The sequence below is a fragment of the Leptosomus discolor genome, chromosome Z (genome assembly GCF_034619465.1).
Source record: "Leptosomus discolor isolate bLepDis1 chromosome Z, bLepDis1.hap2, whole genome shotgun sequence".
Lineage (NCBI taxonomy): Eukaryota > Metazoa > Chordata > Aves > Leptosomiformes > Leptosomidae > Leptosomus > Leptosomus discolor.
Genome location: NC_141419.1, coordinates 69,092,875 through 69,116,982, shown reverse-complemented (window position 1 = coordinate 69,116,982; position 24,108 = coordinate 69,092,875). Strand labels below are relative to the sequence as shown.

The following is a 24,108-nucleotide window of genomic DNA, read 5'->3' as shown; positions in this document are numbered from 1 at the left end:
GCCTATTTTCTGACGCAGTTTTGAGAACAATCACAGTTGCTTCAAGGTGAGAGATTGGAAGGGAGATCTCTGAGGCCATTTTCAAGGTCTGGACATATTCTGAAGTCACTTTGGTTTTGGAAAGGAAGTGCTCAGAGGTTCCTTGTTAGGCACCTTCCTGATTCCATGAAAAGGAAAATGAAGGACCTAACATGCTGTGGTTTGAGGAATTCAAGTGGAAAGATGGATAGATCATGCATGACCCTGATTGCTCATGCCTTTTTAAAATTATTTTGGCTTCTGGTTTTGTATTATCAATGCTTTTCTGCCATATCTGTTAGGGTACTGTATCCCACTGCTGAACTCCCTGCTGTCAGGGTACTTAAGCCATCTTTGGGGAGGGCCTGCTGTTACCCTTACTGAAAATATTTTGTTTAAGTGGACCAGGTTCTTGAGTTCATGTTTGTACTATCTTAGTTGTTATTGCAGGTCCTCATCCCTTTATTATAGGCTATTCAAGCCGAAAGGAATCAAGATTGTCAGACTCTTCAAAATCCACCCAGGATCAATTTCTATTAATTATCTTGATAATCTTCAGTGTTGTCCTGGGCCCTTCTTGTATAGTCCTGATAAGATTATTGGCGTTGCTTGGGAATTCAGTGCTTCAGATGTATCTGAAGTCAGTATTTTCATCCCTTGGATCTACCAACAATCTGTTCCCTGTCTCATTAATTTGTTCCTTTGTGGGAGAATAGGCAAAACACGTACTTAGTTACCTTTGCTTGCATCTCATACCTGAGATGAGTTTTGTTTGGACCACTAGTTTAAGGTGCCTTCTGGGCTGGAATCTGTTAAACCTGCTGAAAAGATCCTTTTAATTTTTGCGTGAACCGTGGATACATTCAGAATTGTGGGAAGCATCAGCTTGGACAGCAACTGGTGGCCTGGTCACTAATAGGCTTTTCCAGCTGACTGCCTGCTGCTGCATAGGCAGGTCATCTACATCACTCGGCCTGCAAAGTGAATGATTATAGTCTCAGCAAGTCAGGGCATTCAGGTGTCCCCATCTTAATAGTGCTTAGTGTCACAGGAGCGTGTTGTTGTGGGTGATACTAACCACTAATGATTAATAGTTGTTTGTGGTGCTGTTTAATTGTATCTGCTGCAGGAACAAGATTTAGCTGTTAGGAACAATGCTGTAAATCTTGTCTGTATTTTAATAAATGTTTCATGTGGTGCTACTAAGACAACAGGTACTAGGAGAAGAATTGCAAGATAAGTAGGAAAGTGTTTAAAGGGGAGAAGACAAGGGTAGTGCTAAAATGAGAAATATTAGAAAGTGGCAGCAGAGGTTATCAGTAGAGCCCTCAGGTTTTGGTTTTGTGGCCAAACCTTTTTCATCTTCTCATAAGTGACATTGGCATAAAATTACTGTAGCTGATGTAAATTTGGAAGACATCCAGTATGGAACAGCATTGGGAAGCAGTGTTGAAGAGGCTGAATGATCTTGAGGGCTGGAACAAAAAAGTATGAAATTACATAGCAACATACAGCGTTTTGTGCTTGAGAACCAGTAACAGAAATGTCTACTGTTAAGCTGTGGACTCATGTATTAATAAGGAACTTAGAGAAGGAGCTCACTGCTTTTTCTGGATCCAGTGGTGTTTGCAAGGACCCAGTCTAGTGTAGCTTTGTAAATACATCCAAAGATGTATAAAGGAAGTAATTTTCAATTGCATTTGGGAAGATTTCATGCCACTGTACAATGTCCTGGTTGGATTTTAATCTGGAGTACTGCGTGCTTTTGTGGTCATACATGTTCAGATGGGATCACGTGCGGAGAAAGGCTGGTAGGATAGAATATGAGAGCTTTTTGTGTAAGACTAGATGACTACTATTTGCTTGCCGTAGCAACAGGAAGACTGAAATGCTTGTATCGTCATCTCTATCAGTCAGAGGTGTTTTCATGGAGTGGGAGGAGAAATACATGCTGGCCATATATACCAGAACATGAAGGTTCCTGAAGAATCATCCACTAAGTAAAGCAGGGACAAACAGGACCTTTCCTGTTGGAGTCAGTAAATTTGTGAATGGGACTGTGTGATACAAAATTTAAGGCCAAGAAAGTCTTATCTCCGCTTGTAATTCTTTTTCTAGGATGTTTTAGGTCTGCCTAGACAGTCTTAGGCAGACACTATTAGAATGCTGACTGCTAATATTGTGCTTTCACTACGTTAGTACTTACTGCTTGCAGTAATTTTGTTTGATAGAGGTACTTTACCTAGCTCTATTGAAGTAGTAGTGAACAAAGCTGTTATCACCGTGTATTTTAGTTGTGTTAGGCTTTGAAGCACACCGGAGGCATTTGCGTGTGTGCATTAAATTTAGAGTTAGTTTCCCTGGGTTTTTAATTGTAATCCTGTGGCTTTTGTCCAAGGTAGGTGATAATGACTACTGGCTTACTACAGTGTATTTCAGACAAAGAAGAATCATTCTCATATGCAGCTGCTTCTCTCATATGCAGCCTCATGAAGTCCAACAAGGCCAAGTGCGAGGTCCTGCACCTGAGTCAGGGCAATCCCAAGCACAGATAGTTTGGGCGATAAGTGGATCGAGAGCAGCCCTGGGGAGAGGGACTTGGGGGTGCTGGTGGATGAAAAATTGAATAGGAGCTGGCAATGTGTGCTCACAGCCCAGAAAACCAATCACATCCTGGGCTCCATTAAAAGAAGCATGGCCAGCAGGTCGAGGGAGGTGATTCTCTCTTCTACTCTGCCCTGATGACAACCCACCTGGAGTATTGCGTCCAGCTCTGGAGTCCTCAGCATAAGAAAGAAATAGACCTGTTGGAACGGGTCCAGAGTAGAGCCACAAAGATGATCAGGGGACTGGAGCACCTCCCCTGTGAGGACAGGCTGAGAGAGTTGGGATTGTTCAGCCTGGAGAAGAGAAGGCTCTGGGGAGACCTTCTAGTGGCCTTCCAGTACTTCAGGGGGGCCTACAGGATAGATGGGGAGGGACTCTGTCAGGGAGTGTAGTGATAGGACAAGGGGTAATGGTTTCAAACTGAAAGAGGAGAGATTTAGTGTAAGGAAGAAATTCTTTATGATGAGGCTGGTGAGGCACTGGCACAGGTTGCCCAGAGAAGCTGTGGCTGCCCCCTCCCTGGCAGTGTTCAAGGCCAGGCTGGATGGGGCTTTGAGCAACCTGGTCTAGTGGAAGGTGTCCCTGCCCATGGCAGAGGGGATGGAACTAGGTGGCTTTTAAGGTCCCAACCCAAACCGTTGTATGATTCTGTGCTGTTCTGCTTTAGCTACAGTCTGCGTTGACTGGATTTGGGGGAAAGGAGGACTAAGTTTGTAAATGAATGAAGCCTTAGTGTGTTTTCATGGTGCAATATGAGAATGGTGAAAGCTAAATATGAAAGCGGCATTCTGAATATAATTTTTTTTAAAAAAAAAATGGTATTTACAGAAAGGAAAACAGTATGATATTTAAATTATTCTGACTGTTGTCACATCTAGAATAATAGAAATCGTTTTGCTAAAATAAAACTATTTATTTAATCTTGCTTTGCGGTAAAGTAAAATTGTTATAGCACTTTCAGAGCATCTTTTACTAGTTTAGGGTCAGGAGAGGAAAGTAAGTGGCAAGTTACATGCAGATACAACTGACTTTTAAATTAAATCCCATCAAAATAATAGGACTGACAATATGTCAGATACTGGTCAGAACATGCAAAGCATCCTAGCAAACGGATTTCAGGAGCGTGCAACCCTTCCTTGCTGTTACTTGGGAAGTTGTTTGCTGGTGTGAAGCATAATTGTTCAAGGTTTTGAAATCCTCACCTCTGAGTGGGTATCAGTGGAAAGCAAATGTATTCAAAATGATTCTGCTGCCCAGTTGTCCGTTCTGGTGACTGGCACCGTTCGTTACAGTATGAAATTCAGACCTGTAACTGTTGGTGGATGGTTTCTTGCTTATTGGTTCACTTTGCAGTGCGGGCTCACCACCAAGTAAACTCACACAGAGGAACATTATGACCCATCGTTATGTTGTATTACTGTGGTGCTGGTGTACTGTGATTCGTTTTTAAAAAACATCAAATAATGACATCAAGACTTCAAGCTGGATTTGTCTTTGATCCGTCAGGAATTTGAGATAACAATTATCATTAATCTGTTATTCCTTCAGTACTAACAGAAAGTCATCGCATCTGAAACTTTATTTTCTAAGTAGACAGCTATTAAAAATACATTAATAATATACAGTGACTGTGACATATGCCTTTCTTAAAGCTGTAAAACATCTCTCTGTGGCAAAGACACAGGACTTCTTGAAGCTGCTTGCAAAACAATCACAATTTAATTAGGCTCGATACAGTTTTCTTAACAGTAGCTGCTTGCAAAATGAGCTACCCGGTGTGTTGTCATGAGGTAGGGTATTGTTTTGGTATGCTGATTGATTTTTCATTGTATCTCCCAGAGGATGATGGAATTAATTACTTACTTAATGCCTGTCCACCAGTCAGGTTTACTTTACCAGGTCGGAAACATCAACAGTAATCTCAGCAGCATAGAAATACCCTAGGACTAAAACATAAAACAGTCAGAAGATCCCAAAGAACAGTGGGATTTGGCTAATAAGCAAGCACTGGACATAAGCACAGAGAATTAACTGACACTGTTTTTTTATTTGAAAGTCTCCCGGGTATTGACTTGGAGATGGGTGGATGAATGCTGTGATGGATGAAGGGTATGTATAGGTCTCTGCTTCTAACCTGTCTTGCTTTTCTAAAACATCACACCATAAACCCATAATAGCACTAGCTATTTCTCCAGCTGGGATTTGGATTTTTATTCCATTTCCAGGCTTGTCTGAGTTCTTAGACTTCTACAGAAAGCTGTGGGATTTAGTATCCAGGTATTATATATACTGCTTTAGCAGTTTTGTTATTTTAAAAGTTTGTTTGCTATCGGAAATAGTGCTTGCAAGTTGATTTTTCTAATAGCAGGATGTGATGCTCTTCCTGAGTAAGACTTCAGCTTCTTCAGGTTTCGTCTGTAAGGAAGTGATCTTTGTTGCTTTTAATGAGGTAGTTTGTAGCATTGAGTCTCAAAGCACTGCAATAGATATAAAATTACTGCATTCTTCCACCATTTTTTTTTGCTTCTGTGTGAAGTTTACACATATCTTCTGACTAACTGATGGACAATTAGGTATATCCTTGATGTGTGTTAAATATGTGTATGTATCCATCTATTACTTTAAAATAGCTATCAGAGGAAAGGAATTTGTTTACAAATGCCCCTATTTTGGTGTGTCAAATTATTTCCTGTCGAAAGCTGTTTACATCTCACAAAATTAAGCCAAATTCTCTGCTTTTCTGCCAGACTTTAAGGTAGCTTCATTGTCTTTTTTTCCTGTTATCTAAGTTCCTGACACATTCCGAATTACAGCTAATTTTTTCTAGTGCAGTAGCTAAAGTTTATAACCATGCTTTATCTGCACAGTGCTACAATGGAGTTTTTTAGGTTATCTTTATTAAATAAGATAATGTGGTAGCAGCAAAAGAAATCCTGTTAGCCATTAAATTAAACAAACTGTTGCTCTCAGTAATTTTTTGCAGTTCATGCAGGACAAGAATAAATTGCGTTGATCCGCAAGTAAAGATTGTGATGTGTGCCACGGGTGGCTTCAGATTTCGGATTCCACCTGCTCTGCCTGCACCCCTTCAGGGAATGAAAATCCTTGCCACCTTGAAATTATTGAGGCCCTGAGAAGTGTCTGAAGGCTAATAACAAAGCTGGGGTCAAAAAAGGCAAATTTTGGAGGTATTGGCCAGCAAGAGTGGAATCCTTGCCTCTTGGGACTGTGGGAAGAGCGATTGTGAAGATGTGGTTTAAGCACAGCTCAAAAAGCATCTTGCATCTGCTTCTAGCCAAAAAAAGGCAGCAGGTTGGGTTTTCTCTGTGTTTGCTGCCTAGTGGCTCCATGAGTACACTTTCTCAGGTAGAATTAATGGGATCTGATAAGGACATCACTATGATAAATGCAGTGTTAATTCAAAAATCTGAGTAGAAATCAAGGCTACTTGAAGGACTCATCTATTGTATTGGCCTTTTCACATGTAGGTAGTATTTTTCTCCTTAAAAATTAAATGTTGATTCTAACTAGGTACATAAGAGTTTTTTTGATCTGTCACTTAATGGCCTGTTCTCATTTATGTCCAAAAATAAAATGCTACAACTATGTTGTGGGTTGGTTTTTTTTTTTTAACAAATTGTTGTTGCAATGTGTTCTCTATTTAAGGAAAGATTGACTTTCAGATGTATGCCAGTGCTACTTTAACTGGAATCCTTTTAGCTTTTGTTGTGTTTTTGTGGGGGTTTTTTTGGGGGGTTGGTTTGTGGTTTTTTTTTTTTTTTTTCAGGAGTCATCTTTATTTCTTCTTCAGATACTGTGTCTCATTTAGCTGTAGGTGCTGAGGAGCAGAGGTGGCAGCAGCTGCCTTCTTTCTGCACTCGTGCTGGTCAGCAGGAGGTCGGGTGCTTTAATATGAAGAAGTAACAGACCCTGAAGTTACAACCTGTTCACAATGTGCAGTTGCTTCTTCTCATCACAGAGGGTGGTCGTCTTTCCATGCCTTGGTCTGACAAAACTGAATTTGAAAAAAAGAATTCATTCAGTGTTTTTTGTCTGCCTGTTTGTTTCAATGATAGAAAAAAAATGAACAACGAAAAACTCAAAATCAAAAAAAGCTCCTGTGGAAATGCTGTAGAGACTTTGTGTAAGGGCTAAATTATGCTTTTGTGTGACTTTAAAAAAACAGCCCTGTTTCTGACATTAAAAATGTGTTTCTTTCAAGCTCATATACAGGTTTTTTTAAATTTACAATTCTGTGATTAACTTGAGAATTTTCATATTGAAGAGCTTAATAGGGGGTTTTCAATGAGTTATAAAATCCAGTAACTAAAAATCAAATATAAATGAAGTGTGAGGTGAAAAAAGATTCTGTTTCACAGTTTATTTTCACAGAGACTGTGAGAGAAGAAATTCTGAAATTAGGCTTTTGATTTCGGTTTTTGGATTTTTTTTCCCCTAATTTTTTTTTTTCCCCAACAGGAAACAGTCCTCAAGATAGCCCTAGGAATTTCTCTCCCAGTGCCTCAGCCCACTTTTCTTTTGCACGAAGGTAAGAGGTTGTTTGTAGTATGTAGCATGCATTTTGCATAGAGGAAATTTGTTGGACCCAGATATTAAAAGATGATTGCAAATACATCTGTCAAGTTTATCACTTAGAATGACAAGTGTTATCTCACTTACGTAAACTCTCCTAAACCTCAGTTGCAACAAAGTTGTACTGGATGATTGATAACAATGAAATCATACCTTTTTGATTTAAAAAAAATTTAAAAAATTAATGACTTAATTGTAATGGATCCAATTCAGACACTATTTCCGCACCTACTGAGATACTGGGAAATTTTAAGCTACGTCTAGGTTTTTTGCTTATTTTTTTTTAACAGTGTAAGAAGTGTATTACTTATAAGAGTTCAGGGCCTGATTTTACTGGTAACGGCAATACTGTTACCATACCTTTAACACTTGACCTTGACCTTTTTCACTATCTGTACCACTGAGACAGTCAGCTCTGTCACAGGAGTGTTGTGAGAATTAATTAATGCTAGTAGAATTTTTGAAGATCTAAAGTGAATTTTAAGTGATCTATGAAGTAAATTAATATTAAATGAACGGTAACCTAAGTTGATAGCGTGTCGTGGGAGACTGCCTCTTTGTGCCAGTGTGGTTCCCTATCACTTAACACCTTGTCAGCCTACCTCAAATAGTATGTTCATTAACTCTAAGCTTGGGAGGGTAGGCAGGGTTTATACATTGACCTAAGAGTATGTACACAAAAAATGAAATTGGAATGCTGTGGCTTTCTTTGTCATTAAGTAGCACCAGGCATGTAACTTGGCATTTGCAATGAGACAGGACTTGCCGCTATAGTTTTACTTCCTTTATTTTGGGAGCTCGGTAAAGTAGCATGCACAAGCTCTAAAAAGTAAGTGCAACAAAATGGCTTAACTTTTTAAAGCTGCAAAGGGGAGAAAACTTAACTTGTGTGTTCCTTTTATCTGAATCTAATTGATCTGTGACAGCAGATCTTGTCAGTCTTTCTAATAGCATATGATGTCACTTTTTTAATCAACTCCTTAACAAAGCGTGTATTTCTTTTGAATCTTTTTCCTCTTGATAGTACCTTTAAAAAATTGAAAGCTATCTCTTCATAGGTTACAATCATTTGTGAGTATATTTTTAGAAAGATTAATTAAATCCAGAAATAGCTTACGATAGAAAAAGCAGATGTGAGAGATCGAGCATTACTTAAAAATACAGTGGCAGGAAGTAGTTTTCCTTTCCCACCCATAATCCACAGAAAGTTTAAATCACTGTGGTTTTGCAAACCTTGAAATTCAGGAGGAAAAAATGAATTTGTTTACCTGTGTTTCATTTGGATTTTGACCATTTCTGGAGCCCTGTAATGGGCTCTAAATAAATTCTTTAATTAAAGGAATGCTAACACAAGAAGCTTCTGTGATTTCAAGATATTTCACCACTTCAGTGGGATTCAAGAAACTTGTTTTGAGCAATTTTCTATGAAAACTGATTTTGTTCTGTTTATAGTGAAGATGCTTCATGACACTTAAGATTTGGTATGTGTGTGGTGATTGTCTTCATATAACCTCTGATAGAGTGTATTTTGGTTGTAAAATGACCTGTGGTTGATGAGAGCAGTTCTCAGACTTCTGACTTTATGCCTTTTCTGTTACATTTTACAAATTCAATGACGATACAAAGGAAGGGAAGGACAGTGTGTGTGTGTGCATGATAGAGCAGTTTGAAGGAGCAGAGGTGAGGGAGTATAGGTGTATGGGTATTCTTTTTCCATCTGCTGCCCCTCAGTCAGTGGGTATACCAAAAAGCTGGGAAATTGTGAGAAAGTAAGTTGTTCGGAAGCCTCCTGTGGGAAAGAAGGGCTTCCCAGCAAAGCTGTTTCTCATCAGCTGCTGGCAAAGGGTGCTGCAGTGGGAAGGTGGCCCGCTGCCATGCTGCTAGCCAGTGCGCTGGGCTGGAGGCAGCCTTCTCCAGGCCTCTCAGCAGTGAGCAGGAGCATCACGTTCCTCTGCTCAAATCTGGTGGAGTGATAAGTGCCTGGAAGTAGCCTGTGCCTCTGATAGCGACTGCTTGGGCCTCTTCTGCTGGTACGTACCAAGTCCAGCATCTACAAGAGCCCGTGGGTAAGTGACAGATCCTGCTTTCCGGAGCTGCTGCTAAGTGGGTAGGACCACACTGTAGGGCAGGGACAAGTGGCATATGAGAGTCCAGGGGAAGATGCTGTAGGGGCTTGCTACCCTTTTTTCCCTTCTTGCCTTCCTGTTCTCCCAGCTTTGCTTCCCAGAAAACTTCCTGTGATATCCCATCCCCACCCTCAATGGCCATTCTATGTGAGAATTGCTGAGTGATGCAGGAGCCCTGTTCAGTTTGAGTTGCTCAGTGAGGAAGTACTTTCCGTCTCAGCTGCAGAATATATGGGTCTCGCCCATGTTTAAATACCTTGCAAGTTCTTGTTCTTTCAACTGTGAATATATTTTGCTTGTGCAGCTGAGGCAAAATGAAGAGAAAACTCCTTTTGGAATTTCATTCATGTGGAGGTAGCTCATGCATACCTGGGGGAAGGGGAGAAGGGAGGAGAATTAATGAATTAAAAACAAAATTATGGAGGCAGAGGGAGTTCTGTCTAGAGTTTGGTCATAGATACAGTCAGCAGTCCCTCTAGCACATGTTCTCTTTATTTTAACACTAATTATGTACTGTAGTTTCTTTTCACACACAGTATGTATTCAAAGTCCCAGGTGGTAGCTTGTGGGTGGATAAATGGGAGCAGGAAGTAAGGCATTAGAATTGAGAGAAGTAAGGTTCCTGATTTGTCATGACTTTATTTCTCCTTTATGGAATTAGACTTTTTGTGTAAATCAATCTTAAGAGATGATCTTTGTACTGGCTGTAAAACAGCTTCAATTATTCTTTCTCCTTTTCCTCACTGTCATACTGTTTGTTAATATAAACTTGTCCTGTTTTGTTGTTTATGTATTATTTGCTTTTTTTAACATATTTGATACAATTGTACTCCAGTCACGGGTACCGAAACGACAGGTAAATGTTACCTCCTCAAAAATCCAAACATGGCTCCCATAGTTGTTTTTTGGTTTGTCACTTTGAATGTTCCAGCTCCATGTTGTCTGTGTGTAGCTCACTTCAAGCAGTGAAGAACAGAAATTGGTTTTGGTTATGTTTTGTTTTTTTTTTTTTTATTCTCAGTGAGCATGAATTTTGCTGAAAATTTGTTTTTCCTGATGTACATGTTTAACATTTAACAAGTTTGGTTTTACCTGATCATTCTTTGCAGCTATTTAACATTAGCCTGCTAGTTTGCTGGTATCCTGTACTGATGTCACTTGAGAAAGCGCTGCCCTTCTATTTCAAGCAGATTCTGGTGGTTGTTGTCTTTCGCAGCATTGTGGTTTGCATTTGTTCGCAAGTTTTTAATTTGCTTTTCATTAATTTTCATCTGATGGACCTGGAAATTGTGAAGACTCCCTGTTTCCGTTTCTGTGTGTATTAGTGAGACACCAGTTCTGTGGAGCTGTTCATTCACTTTCTGGTTGTTTCATCTCATAGATTTTTAACTAGATAAACACACCTAAAGTTGCCTAAGTCATCCTTGCTGAATGTTTGTTTATTGTGGTCCTCTGTGAAAGTTTACTCTTTATTAAAAACCCTGTTTGTATCATGCTTTTGAAATGCAGTTTTACACAGTAATACTTCCACAGATGTTTCTGTATTAGGGTACTGCAGTGCTCATTTGACTAACCTCAGTTTCACAACAGGACTGATGGTCGCCGCTGGTCTTTGGCTTCTCTCCCTTCTTCTGGCTATGGTACAAATACACCCAGCTCAACTGTTTCTGTAAGTATCCACTTCGTTGTGCTGATAGATGTCTATTACTTGTCGTATCAAGCTCAAATGTAGCTTGATTCTCTTAGCTGAAGGCAATGTACGTTTTGTTACTGTTGGTAGACTTTGAAGTAATATGGGATATGAAACTGCTTTACTTCAGTGAAGTAGAAGAAAACTTTAGGCAATGTGTGCTTTGCTTAGGGATATTTTCTGGCAGTGAGTAGTGTTTAACTGCCCCCTTTTGATCTGTGAGGGAGTAGAAGGGGGGACATACTGCATTATTTTATCTATACCATTAGTTAGGTATCAAGTCCTAAGTGAGGCTGCCTTGATAATGAGAAGAAAGAGAAACCACACTATGACACGATTCATTCATCCTATGTGAGACTGCTGTCTTAAAACGGGAGGCAGTGACTGACTTTTTTCTTTGGCAATAGTGAGATGTTGGTGAGTGATAGTAGGTTAGATATTTAATGTTTTCGATCACAGAATCACAGAATGTTAGAGGTTGGAAGGGACCTTGAAAGATCATTGTCATGGTTTGAGGCTGGGCTGGCCACTAACAAATGACAGATGCTCTCTACTAACCCCTCTCCCCTCCCAAAAGGGAAAAGGAAAGAGAACAAGAGAGAGAGAGACTTTACGGTTTGGAAAAGAAAACTAAAACAGCTTTAATGAAACAATAACTCTAAAAGAAAAGATAATAATAAGAATAAGGAAATAATGAAATAGATACAATATGTACAAATATATGCAAAACCAATACCGAACCCAACTCCCCCCACCCTGATGACGATACGTCACCACCACACTGCAGGGCTGGCACTGGGGCAGTCCCAGGCTGGACTCGGCAGCAGACAGGGACGGGATGCAGGAGCTGGACTCAGGCACTGGATTCAGGGATGCACGGATAGAGATCGACGACAGAAGAACAGAGTCCTGCTCACATGTCGGCCATCGAAGAAGAGAGGAAGAGAGTGAGACCCTCGTGATCTCTCAGCTTTATACTGAATATGACGTATATGGGATGGAACACTCTGTAGGTCAGGTTTGGGTCACCTGTCCAGTTCGCTCCTCCCTGCAGGTGCAACCCTTTTCACTCCCGGCACCCCAACACGGAGCACAAGATTTAGCAGTGACCTACAAGAACAAGTACAAGCAAGGGCCTCTCTGCACACGATTCCTTGGTACGGACTGTAAACATCAGGCCTTATCACTGCTGGGAGCAGTCACTGTCTGGAAAAACAGGCTGCTGTTTCAGAAAGTGCAGTTAGTTAGAGGAGACTTAACTGAAAAGTTAAAGCACTAAAACAGAATTAGTTCTGATTTAGCCCAAACCAGGACAATCATCTAGTCCAACCCCCCTGCCAGAGCAGGACCACCTAGAGTAGATGGCTGTAATTAGAACAGAAGAATCCTTTGAGATACGTAATAGGATAAATGTAAGACTAATTTGTTAATTTTTTACCTGTTAGAGCAATCCTTTTGATGTGGTATTCAAAGTGAAGAGATTGATGGAATTACCCATTTAATGGAAGCCTATGGGTTTAGAAGTGGTACAAGTAGCACATACACCAGTTCTCAGAACAAAGTTGAAATTGAATGAGAATATCTCCTGCTTAAATTATTTGATTGAAAAGAAACTCCTGGTGTGTCGTATTCTAGCAAAGTTAGATCAGATCCTGCCAGTTATGAGGTGCAGTTGAGATGATTGTGTCTCTTGTAGGAGAGGAAGCCTGTAAAAATGATGACATGAGAGAATACTCAGTTGTGTGGTGTTTGCCAGTGATTATATTCTTGAAAGCTTATTTGAATAGGGAAGTAGGGTAAGGAGATGAAGAAAGAGACTTTGGGGTTACATTAGGTGGTATGGGGTGCGAATTTGCCTTTCTGTGTTGGAAGAACAATCTGTATTGCCGTGACACACTGTGGTTGTGCATATTAAAAATGTTAAATCACACTTGATTTTTGGAGCAGCTATTACAGAATGCCAGGAGAGCTAATTTTTAAAGAGTTTTGCTATGAAAATTTGGATTTGTACAGAGATCAGAATTCAAACCTCCAAGAAAATGCTTTGTGCCTGTGATGGTCCTGATACAAATGAGAGTTGTTGGTGAAGGGAAGAGTCTCACTTTAATCGTGTTGGATCTAGACTCTGTGACACCTTATGTGAGAAGTGTGATATGGTTAATTGTCCTCCTGATCTTTCCAAAATCCCCTGAAGCCGAAGAGGTAGAGATTGATTTTATAGAAATAGCCATATGTGACACTCTGTACTTGCAGGTTTCCCTGTACTAGAGTATCTTTTATCTTAGGAGAGTGGCTATAGGAAATACACGGTGAGGTTAACTGCAACTAGGTGCCATAATGTGAGATAAGAAGGAACTTACCTATGCTGTGTGCTGAATTATGCATGGTAATGTGCTAGGGCTGAATTTCATAAATGAGTTCCTGTGACTCAACAAGTTACCACCTATCATGTGAACTGTGGTAAATCCTTGGTGTGCATGCTTCAAGCCTGCAGCGTAGCAAGGTAATGCAGTCTTGCTAACTTTAACTTGTTCTGATATGATGCAGCCTTCCAGTGTAGACCAGTCCTGTGTGAGTTAACCTTTCCCAGCAGTTTTTGCATTTAAGAGATGACTTCATGAGATCTAGTGTGATAAGTAGTCCTTTTCTTGAGTTCCTAGGAATTAGGATATATTCAGCCTTTACCACACAAGTTGCCAGTAGATTTTGAAGACTGCCTACTTTCTGTGCTTACCAGCCTGGATATTACCTGCTGTCCGTAGCAATGTACGGCAACGTTTGTACAGTACAAAAGTTTATTGATTTCCCTCACTAGAGAGGATATAGCTAAGAAGCTCTTACTGGGTTGGGCTCCAATAAAAGAGCAGCCAAGCAGGGGCCTTGGTGTCCTATGTGAGAAGACAGATAAGAGCAATAATGTGCACATGAAGATTGACATTTAGAAGGTGGCAATTTTCTTGAAAAAGCTAACTAGAGACTGAAGAGCTCCAGAAGGATGTACAAGTTTTTGGACTACTTCCCCTTCTCAGGTAAAGGGAATGTCTGTATGGTACCAAGCAGCTGTGTGCAGTGTCCAGCCAGGAGCAGGGCACCACAGGCCACTTGCTCACCCTCCCCCCGCGGCGGGGTTGGGAGGAGAATCGGGAGAAAAGGGTCAAACCCCGCAGGCTCAGATAACAGTTTAATGGAACAGCACAAGGAGAGAAGAAACAACAGTAACAGCAACAACACTGGTGAAATAATAGATACAGCGAGAAACACGGAGCACAACGGCTCCCTGCCCCAACTGCCCTCTGCACCGCACACAGGCCTTCCTGCGCATGCTCCCCCTTACATGCTGAGCATGAAGTCAGGATGGTATTGAATACCCCCCTTACCCCCCTTGGCTACTTCCGTTTGGCTGTCCCAGCGGTGCCCCCTCCTAGCTTCTGGTGAAAATTAACCCTGTTCTAGCCAAACCCAGGACAGTGGCAGACCTGTTTTGGTATGAGAAACAGTAGAGCATTTCTGTGTTTACCCTTGGTCCAAATTAGCAAGGCTGGTTCTTGATGCATTGACATGTTTACAAGGACAACAAATCCAGGCTTAGGGAAGTAGTTTAAAAGCTCTACCTCCAAACATTTAGTGTGGCTCAGGTAGCTAGCCACACTGCATAAAGGCACTAAAATATGATAGTATGATCTGCATCTACACTGCTTTATGTAGTGTGGCTTTATGCATGCCATTTTGCAAGGCTAGTTATTGGGGTAGCACTTCCAATTTCATACTGAGTGGATGGTTTGAGTGTAGTGCTTCTCACCTTTGTCAGCCATAGAACCTGTCTTGATAAATGTATTAAATTCTTTCACTTCATTTTGTACAGGGCTTTATATGAAAACAGGGTATGAATTTTTTCAGCAAGAATTTAGATTATATTTCTTCTTTTTTTAAAGAGCACCAGTAATGTCTTAAATACGGATAATGAAGTACTTACGTAGTTTTATGGTTTGGGTTACAGCAATAAGTTGTACTCTGTGGTTATGATACTTACGTTGTCCTATTCAATTTTCAGCAAACCCCATTTTGACTGCTCTTACGTATTGGTGTGTGTTACTGACATTAGATGTCATCTTTGTCTTAGAGGAAGTTCAAACTTCTGAAATGCAACAGCTCTTCTGGAACTGAAGCAGGTTTTTTTAATACTTTATATTTAGCTCATGAAGTTGAGATTGATTATTATTTCTTCTTTAAATTGGTAGTCAGGCGTGGGAAACAGTAACCGTAATTTTTAAATTAAATGGCTTTATTCTCGAGCACTGAATGTGGTCTTGAAAATGTTTTTTGACTCTGATAGAAGCTTGCTTTCTGTTCTGCTCTTGTAGTCATCCTGCTCATCCCAAGAGAAGCTACACCAGTTACCATACCAACCGACACCCGATGAACTGCATTTTTTGTCTAAACATTTCTGTACCACTGAGAGCATTGCCAGTGATAACAGGTGCAGGACCACTGCAATGCGCCCTCGGTCCCGAAGTCTCAGGTGAGTTTGTCTATCTGGAAATAGGGGCTGGATCTAAATTCACATATTCTGGAATCATGGTTTCTTATGTTGGGAGCATTCACTATTTTTGAAATTGCTGAAGTATAAAACAAGAAGTATGCATCTGAGGCTGAATTATGAATAGTCCTTTCAAATCCTTGCACCTGGTTTTGATTGTGGCTTACTGCACTGGTTAACATTGTAAGCTGTCTTAATGAAGGCAACTGACCCACATGAACTGTCTTGATGAGCTAGTCATTATTGATCTAACTGTAACACTGGTTCTTTTCCAGAGTTCAAATTGTTCACCGAATAAAATCTTTATTTGCAGAACTAATTAAAAATATATTTATATCCTAGGACTATGTGGAAAGAAACATGATAAAGAACAAATGGTGGATGGGGGAGTATATGCTCATTTATTTTCTTTATCCGAGATGAACTTCAATTTCTTCTTTCCCAAAGACTAGGCCTCTGCATTTCATTTGTAGTGACCGTTTATGTAAGATGTATTTTATCCAAGATCAGTTCTAAAGTGTCAGAATAGTTTAGGTTTGGATTTTTATGGATAAGTTTTCAAGAAATGGAAGGAAAAAAAAAAGGAAGTATTATATTTCTAGTTGTCATATTGATCCTTTCAAAAGTTTAAAAATAGTTTCACAGGTGTGCAGATCTTAAGGAATGAGGGTTTTAGTGCAATATATTTTAACTCTGCTTTTTGCTGATTTTATTTTAAAATCTGTGTAGACTGTTGTGACAAATGTAGTTGTTACGTACATGAAACTGCACAACGATTACTAAGAAAAAAATCCCATTTCTTCCTTAGAAGGTTACAGGTTGAAACTATAGTGTATTTGTTGCCACACCTTTAATTTTTTTCAATTTCTGTTATGCTTCTAACACTTAAAAAATTAAAATATTCCATTTGAACTCACAGAATCTGTACAAATGCAGCAGGGAAGAAACAAGAGCCAAGCGGTTTCAGAAAAGGGATTATGCTTCGGCAGTGTTGTGATGAATTTACTTACCTACTCTGTCCTTGGTGGATTTGCCTGTGGATGTCTGTAACAAGATTGTCCATATCAGTTGAAGGACCCACCATTGTGATATCTTGGGACAAATTTTAGTGTTCATTTTTGCCCTTTTAGAACGTCAAGAGCCAGTTTTTCCTCAGGCAAGAAGTCCCTATGTACATGTTGTGATAAAGTCACTCTTAGAGGACAGCGTCCCCTTTTTGGGGTCTTTTTCCTACTCCACATCTTTTAGACCTGTGGGCCAATCCAGGAAAATCAGATGGTAATTGTTTCCAAGGATTTTATAACGGACAATGAGGCTCATTATAGCAAAAAGCAGTTTTGTAGGTTAGCTGAGGCCATGGGTACCTTTCATGGGTTGTTTTCCTGTCGTGCTTTTCTTAGAGGCACAGTGCCCCAGCATTGATGGCACTTATGCATATGTATGGCATTATTTCTAGGAAGTTGCTGGCTTTATCTGCTGGCCAGATTGGAAACAGATTGTTTTGATTTTTTTAATGATCTGTTTAAAAAAAAAAAAAAAAAAAAAAAGGCTAGTTCTTCCCAACTTTTTCACTTGCAGCTAACAGTTCTTGGTCAGGTCTTCCTATTTTTGTTGTATGTAACAAAGGGGCAGGTATAGCAGTAATTAACAACTAAATGTGTCTGTTGCCTTTCTGAGAAAGAGGTGATGTTCACAAGTGTGGCAGGACTGCCTGTATCCTGAAGCATAGTTACAAACTAAGAAAATAACATAGTTAGCAGTTAGATGTCAAGCATGTGAAATAATCTTTAGGGCTTGGTCAGAAACAGCAAAAAGGAAGCAAGTGTACCACTGATGAGAGAATTTACCTTTCCAGTGAAGCCTATGTTGACTTTTTTTGCAAATAAAACTGTACAAAAATATAATAACTAATGGTAGTTCATGCTGAGACAAGTTTAAACGGATAGTTTGTTTTGCTTGCAGTCCTGGACGTTCTCCTGCCTGCTGTGACAATGAAATCATTATGATGAACCATGTCTACAAAGAAAGGTTCCCAAAGGTAATGAGTTATATTTAAGATACCCAGTATCTAAATTGATAGGATACCTGGGTTTTAAGTGGTGTTTTTGTTATGGGAACTAACGATCTAATCCTGTAATGGCTTTCATAAAGCATCACCAAGCTCTTACTACAAAGATAAAATCACAGTAAAGAAAATCCCCACTGAGGACTGGACGTTCACTTGGCAAAGCTGCTGAACTGTTTTTGAAATTAATCATGCTGGTAATGTATTCTGCTGATTGGAAGCTGACGATACATTTGATTTCAATAGGTGGTGTGTACTTGGGGCAAATGTATGCTGAATTAGTAAACCAAAAATAGTTTCTGTTGCCAAGTCTTGTGCAGCATCTGCTGATACACCTGCAAATTCCTTCCTTCAGTGGCATTTATTCTTTTTTCCCAAATGCTCATTATATACTTATTTTAATCATAAAGATGAGTGCACAATTGTGCAGGGATTTGTCTACGAGATACCAAACGAGGACCACGTTGCTGTTCTGTCCAGAGGTCTGAGACACAAGTGAGTTCCTAGGTGCAGGTGTGTATCTCGAAGCACTGTGCTCTTGGTTGCTTCTAAGATATTGATGACCCCTGGAAAATAAAATAAGGTAAAACCGATACCGTTCCAAAAAGTGTCTAAAAAAGACAAAATTTCTTCATGTGTCTTCATAGAAAAATGTGTTTGCAGAGTGATCAGCAATATGAAGTGTGGAATGACCTACTCATTTCAGTGTTTGAGATATGAACTAAGAGGTGTGGCATTACTTTTTAATAGTAAAAATATCTTCAAGGTTTCTTTAAGCATTTGCAGTTTTGTGAGAATGAGACAGTTGGTCCTGTAAAACGGACATGTCTAGCAACCTGCAGACACATCTGTCGGGACCTGTGAGCCTGTGATTCTTTTAATTGGTCAATGCTTATTCAGACTCTACCCAGTGAAATAGTTTTGTGGTATAACCTTTATGAAAGGAGGGAAGATTCTCTGGTCTGTAGTATCTGCAGTTTTAGCAGAACAAAGTAGATGCCCCCATGAGTTCTTTTTTTGTTTGTTTTTAATTTTTTTTTAAATTATTATTATTATTTTGTTTTGGACTTAAAAGTTTCACAGTCATGGGTGTTCCCTTAGTCCTGTTTAGCAATCATCACTGGTGATTAGTGCACAGTTAATCACCAGTGGCAGACAAAGTGGAGGATCTGCGTAGTAGAATAGTAGGGCTGTTCCTTTTCTGGACTGGTAATGTGGGGAAGCGTCATCTGTCCCTTTGTCTTTCTGTTTGCTTGCTTTTTTGCTTCAGTCATTTTACACATTCCAGCTAGGTAAATTCTTAGGAAGTGCAGAAATGTCACAGCATAAGAGATAAGCTTTGAGGCTTTTAGTTTCATGTAAAACTGATTTAATATATCTTGTATATATTTCTCCATAGGCCACAGCTCAGATGGAAGAGCGGCTTCGGGACATTATAACAAATCATTCTCCAGAGAATGTCCTTCCCCTGGCAGATGGAGTGCTCAGTTTTACCCACCATCAGATCACAGAACTGGCTCGAGATTGTTTGGATAAATCCCACCAGGGCCTCATCACGTCACGATACTTCCTTGAATTACAGCAAAAATTAGATAAATTGCTACAGGAGGTATAAGCCATGAGACTACTGTTATGTTTGCTTGAAAAATTGTTTACATCTGTTTCCCTTAGAGTTGTTGTCTTGAAATACTCCTGACTGTTCACTCAAATAATTGTCAAAGTGGTATTCATAGCAGTTTTAGTCTACGTAATGACCACTACAAAGACTATAAGGCATCCTAGTGTACTAGTCTGGAATAGATGGGTTGTAAAGATTTCAGAAACAACAGCATTTTGTCATGCAGTGCATGTTATAAATTGCTTACAGAAGTGCGTGCATAAGTCTGAAATGAGGAGGATTGCTATTCCATTTACTGTGGATAAATGAGGAAACATACACACTTTCCACTTTACCACCCCTACTAATTGCTTGCTGTATTGAGAAAGCAGACAGCAACCCTTAGCTTTCCATTAGCTAGAGGTTACTTAATTATTTAAATATTTATAATATTCCTTTCATAATTAACCTGTTTATTAAGAGAAATAATGTCATTTCTAAAAGCGTTGAAACTTCCATAGAATAATCAGCTAAATGAATTAAGAGAACTTGGAACTTGAGAAAATAAATGCACTATGACATAAGTCACTGCAGTTTATGAACGTATTGTATTTAAAACAATGACTACAGCATGTGAAGTACTCAGATGTTTGTGTGGGATTTGATAGCACATTATGAGCAAGATTTAATGTAATAGACTAGCAGATTTGATATTGATTGAAATGTTCCAGCTGAGATGTTAAGTTACCATGCCTGTCTTAATTTATGTCTTCTGCTTTCCTTTGAATGCAGGAGCAGTTGATAAAGGTTTTGATGGATTATTTTTTTTCTTATGCTGCTTTTTTGTTAACTTCTATTCAGTAAATAGGTTTTCTGCAGCTACTGTATTTTGAGCTTTTTCTCTTCATAAAGCAATGCAAAACTTAAGGCATCAGTGATATATTTTGGATTATTGAAAACCTATTTTTTAAACAGAGAAAATACATAGAGCTTGCTTAATAGTCAAAAGGAAGTTTGAACTAGTGACCTTCTTGTGAAATACTCACATTTTTATGATGCCAAAGTGCAGGCAGTTGGCCAGTTAACTGGAGATATCTGACTATGAATTATGTTACACTAGTGATAATGTCAAAATACAAGGAAACAAGTCTAGGCTAAGATACAGTGAACCACTGTTAACACTGTTAATCACCATTCACAATATGTCCCTTAAAATGGCTGCACAGTAAGTAAAGTTGAGAGTACGTGTTCACTCATTTACTTAACACCCGCCCCAAAACCCACTAAAAAAAATACTCTAGCAGGTTATTCTCCAATCTGCATAGAAATCAGTGCATTATTTAAAAAACACCGAAACACTAATTCTGTCATGTTCTATGCTGCTAATTCTGTATTATGACATTTCCTGTTCTGCAAAAACATAATACCTTAAAATATTCAGACTTCACTTTTCAATCAGCTGCATAATACCTGTTAATAATGTGACATTCAAAAACTTTCTCTTTGTACAGCTTGGTTATGGTCGGTGGTTTGTGCTTTGGATTCATATGATTTGCTTGTTGTCAATTCCCAGCTGCAATGTTCAGTATAAAGCTGCATCTCCTACTGCTACTTGGCACATTGTGATTACTTTGCATAACCAGGGGAGGACTCCCTTGAGGTTTGAGCAGCTTGGTTCAACCAACATTTTTATAATTCTGAGGTCAAGGTCAAGTGGACCATGAATGCTTTCCTGATTCACCCCTCTTAAATGTGACATGTATTGAATCTTTTGTTCATATTTGCAGCTGAGCGTTCACAATACTGTGTAAAGGTGCTTTAAGTTTTGCTGGTTATTAAAATAGGTGGGTGTTTTGTTTAGAAAAGTTTTCTTTGGACCTGGTTCATAGTGTGCAGAACACAAATGCTTGTGTCCAATTAAAGTTCTTCCAAAACCTATTTCAGAGTGCTAGATGGTATTTGTGCCTTTTTCTTTTTTCTTTATTAAACTTCACAGATTAATTGTTCTCAGATATTTGGTATTTTTAGTGTTTATATTAAGAGCAATATGTAGCTTCATTTTTTTTGTCACTTTTTTACTTCCAAAAATGTAAGATACATATTATATGAGGAGTACTTATTTGTCCATATTCATCACTTTTAAAATGTTGGTTTCCTAATTCTCATTGTAGTTTTGAATAGGCAAGAGATGATGAAAAACTTAAGTCTATAGTTTCTACTCTTCAGAACAAAGAAATGCTTTGATATTTGAGTGAAGAGCTGTTAGTATATTTTAATGAAAAGGAGAATGATATGGTTTCTTTGCATTCATTAGCAAATTATATCATTTGTTCTGAGGGGAACATTTGGAAGAAATCTGAAATGCACTTCAGACAATTGTGCGAAACCTTCTAGAAGGATTTTTTCTCTATGTATTCTTTTATAGTGTTTTCCCCTCCCTTGTAATCTTTGTAGAACTCAATTTTTCTTTCTTTTTACGTGTACCATGGAGCTTCTCTGCAAGTTTAGGGTTTTTAGATATATATTTTATATATATATATATGTCATTGTCATTTTAGTATGACATGTGGCCATAGGAAATCAGTATCAATTTGGCATGGATGTTGCTTATATTTATTACTACTACTTACGTCAGTTTTCATTTCGTCCTAAAACTATTAGCAAATTGAGACACAACTGTACAGGTGGAGATGTATGTTGTGTTGAAATGTAGTCCCTCTTGCAAAACTGATGGTAATTATACCATGCAAGTTTTTCTTAAAAAAAAAAAAAAAAAAAAAGGTTAAAAAAAAATAGTAAAAAAAAAAAAAAGTAGTAGGTATTATGTCCATTCTAAGCACTTTTATTGTTAACAGTGTTAGAATTCTACAAATGGGATTACTTCAGTTTGAAATTACAGCATTGCTCAAATCCTTGTTATTTCTGCTGGCATCTTGAAACTGAAGTGTGGTTTGTCTCAAGTACATGCTTCAAACCCTCAAAGGTCTTCCAAATATCATACATACTTTTTGGAGTAGTGCATTGAATGCTGTTTGTTTTATTATCATTTTATTTTTATCTTTTAGGCTCAAGAGCGATCAGAGAGTGTAGAAATGGCATTTATTAAGCAACTTGTCCGAAAAATCCTTATAGTTATTGCTCGTCCTGCTCGCTTACTGGAATGCCTGGTAAGGTCATGCTTACTATAAGTAGTTTTTTCACTTGTTAGTGTAGGAAGGTTTCTGGCTTTGTATTCAAGGCCCTTTACAGTTGTTTTTTGAAACACGTCAGACAATGTTGGTGGGATCCTTTCTGCTTTTATTTCAGGAACATAGGACTGGCAGGGACCTCCTGCAGTTGTGTTTGGTTCCCTGCTATTGCAAATACTATGTTATAGACTCCGTTTCATCAACTGAGGAAGCTCCATTTCAAAACTAGTTGGGGTTTTCTGTTGTTTTGTTAGATTTTGCTGTTCCTTGGGAAAAATGTTCTGGAATCACAATTGCTTAGTGGTTTTCCCGTTGCTGCTGCTGCTGTTCTTACAAGTTTCATGATTTGGTTTCATTCAACAGCTGCCAAGGCTATAAGCAGCTTGCAGTCAGTTCTGCAGTACCTGCTCTGGAGGCAACAGCAGCAGAGGGATTAGGGTGTCTGGATATACAGATAGTCAGGGTTATACTGGGGACCAGGAGCAGAAGAGTTAACTTACTTATGCATGAGCATAGTGCTAATGTTGCCAGACTGGGCTAGCTTGTGCGAGACCATTGCGGGTGTGTTTCTTCTTCGCCTGCCTATGCTGTGGGAGCTGGGATGGCTCAGGTATGAGAAGTTGCTCCTACGCACAAAGCCAATGTGCTTCAGTTGTTCAGTGGAACTAATAAACCCTTGCAGAACACACTGTACTCAGGAGGATGGTGTAGACACCCAAATACCATGTAAGAGCCAGTCTGAGTCCAACAGGCCTGGCAGGCAGCCCAAGCTGACTTTGTTGAGCCACTCTGCTTGCCAATATCAGGATCACAGTGTTGATGCTGCGTACAGCTATTTGAAGCTGGCAAGGCTTGTGTGGGAGCTGCTAACCTGCTGCCAGACTCAAGTTGTGGCTGAAAGTGTCATAACTGCATTTGCATGGCACTGACTCTGAGCTACTAAGCCTTTCCAACCTGATTTTGGCTCTATGCTATGTCTCTGCATCTGTGGCACTGTTAATCCACAACCTGGCTTGTTCAGCTGTGGGCATTTTGAGAGCTGCCTCTGTTTTGTTTTGGAAACACCATGTCTCAGTGTTCCCAGTTGCAGTTTGTTCATGATTTGCAGTTCAGAAGGAATCTAAAATAAGGTATGTGCTCTGAATCAGCGTGGAAGAAAAGTTAAAAAAAAAAAAAAAAAAAAAAGGCAGGCCTTAGAGAAGAGGATGCCTAAGCATGTCATGCCTCTGCCATTGAATCCAAACTTGCATTAATACTCCTTCACCCTGAACCCTGAAATGCTCATTCCATATCTAGTGTGATCTTCCATTCTCAGGGTTCACATAATCGTTCTCCACCTTTTCACCCAATTTCACATACAGTGTCTGGTTTTCCCTCTGCTCTGCGTCTTTCTATTCTCATGCATCCAAAAATGCCCTTAAATACATCCTGCGGGCTGACAGACTGAGGCTGCTTTATGATGCTTTGTCCTTCCCTTCCATCCTTGTTGGCTCTCCCACCTACCTCTGCCCCCAGTGTCATCATTGTCTCTTGGCCTTTTAATTCACGTTCTCTTCTGGTGACCTATTTGCCCATTAGTTCGTTCTCCCTAAATCCTACATTTTGTCACTAGCTAGTCCAAATCTCCATTAATTCAGTTCCCAGTTTCTGTCCCTGGTATTTTATCCTGGGATGGTTCTCTGTCTTG

General features: G+C 39.4%; 1 protein-coding gene across 4 annotated transcripts in view; it reads left to right on the top strand.

Moving 5' to 3' along the window:
- MAST4 (microtubule associated serine/threonine kinase family member 4) overlaps window positions 1–24,108 on the top strand; it is a 303,723-nt gene that overhangs the window by 234,941 nt on the left and 44,674 nt on the right. For 2 of the 4 annotated variants that reach the window (XM_086480573.1, XM_086480572.1), the window contains 7 exons: window positions 7,105–7,174; window positions 10,180–10,200; window positions 10,935–11,013; window positions 15,396–15,553; window positions 17,534–17,609; window positions 19,036–19,245; window positions 22,299–22,400. In XM_086480573.1, coding sequence (XP_086336699.1) covers window positions 7,105–7,174; window positions 10,180–10,200; window positions 10,935–11,013; window positions 15,396–15,553; window positions 17,534–17,609; window positions 19,036–19,245; window positions 22,299–22,400 — 716 coding nt within the window. The remainder of the gene's footprint in view (window positions 1–7,104; window positions 7,175–10,179; window positions 10,201–10,934; window positions 11,014–15,395; window positions 15,554–17,533; window positions 17,610–19,035; window positions 19,246–22,298; window positions 22,401–24,108) is intronic. The other 2 variants (XM_086480571.1, XM_086480574.1) reach the window with 1 other exon arrangement.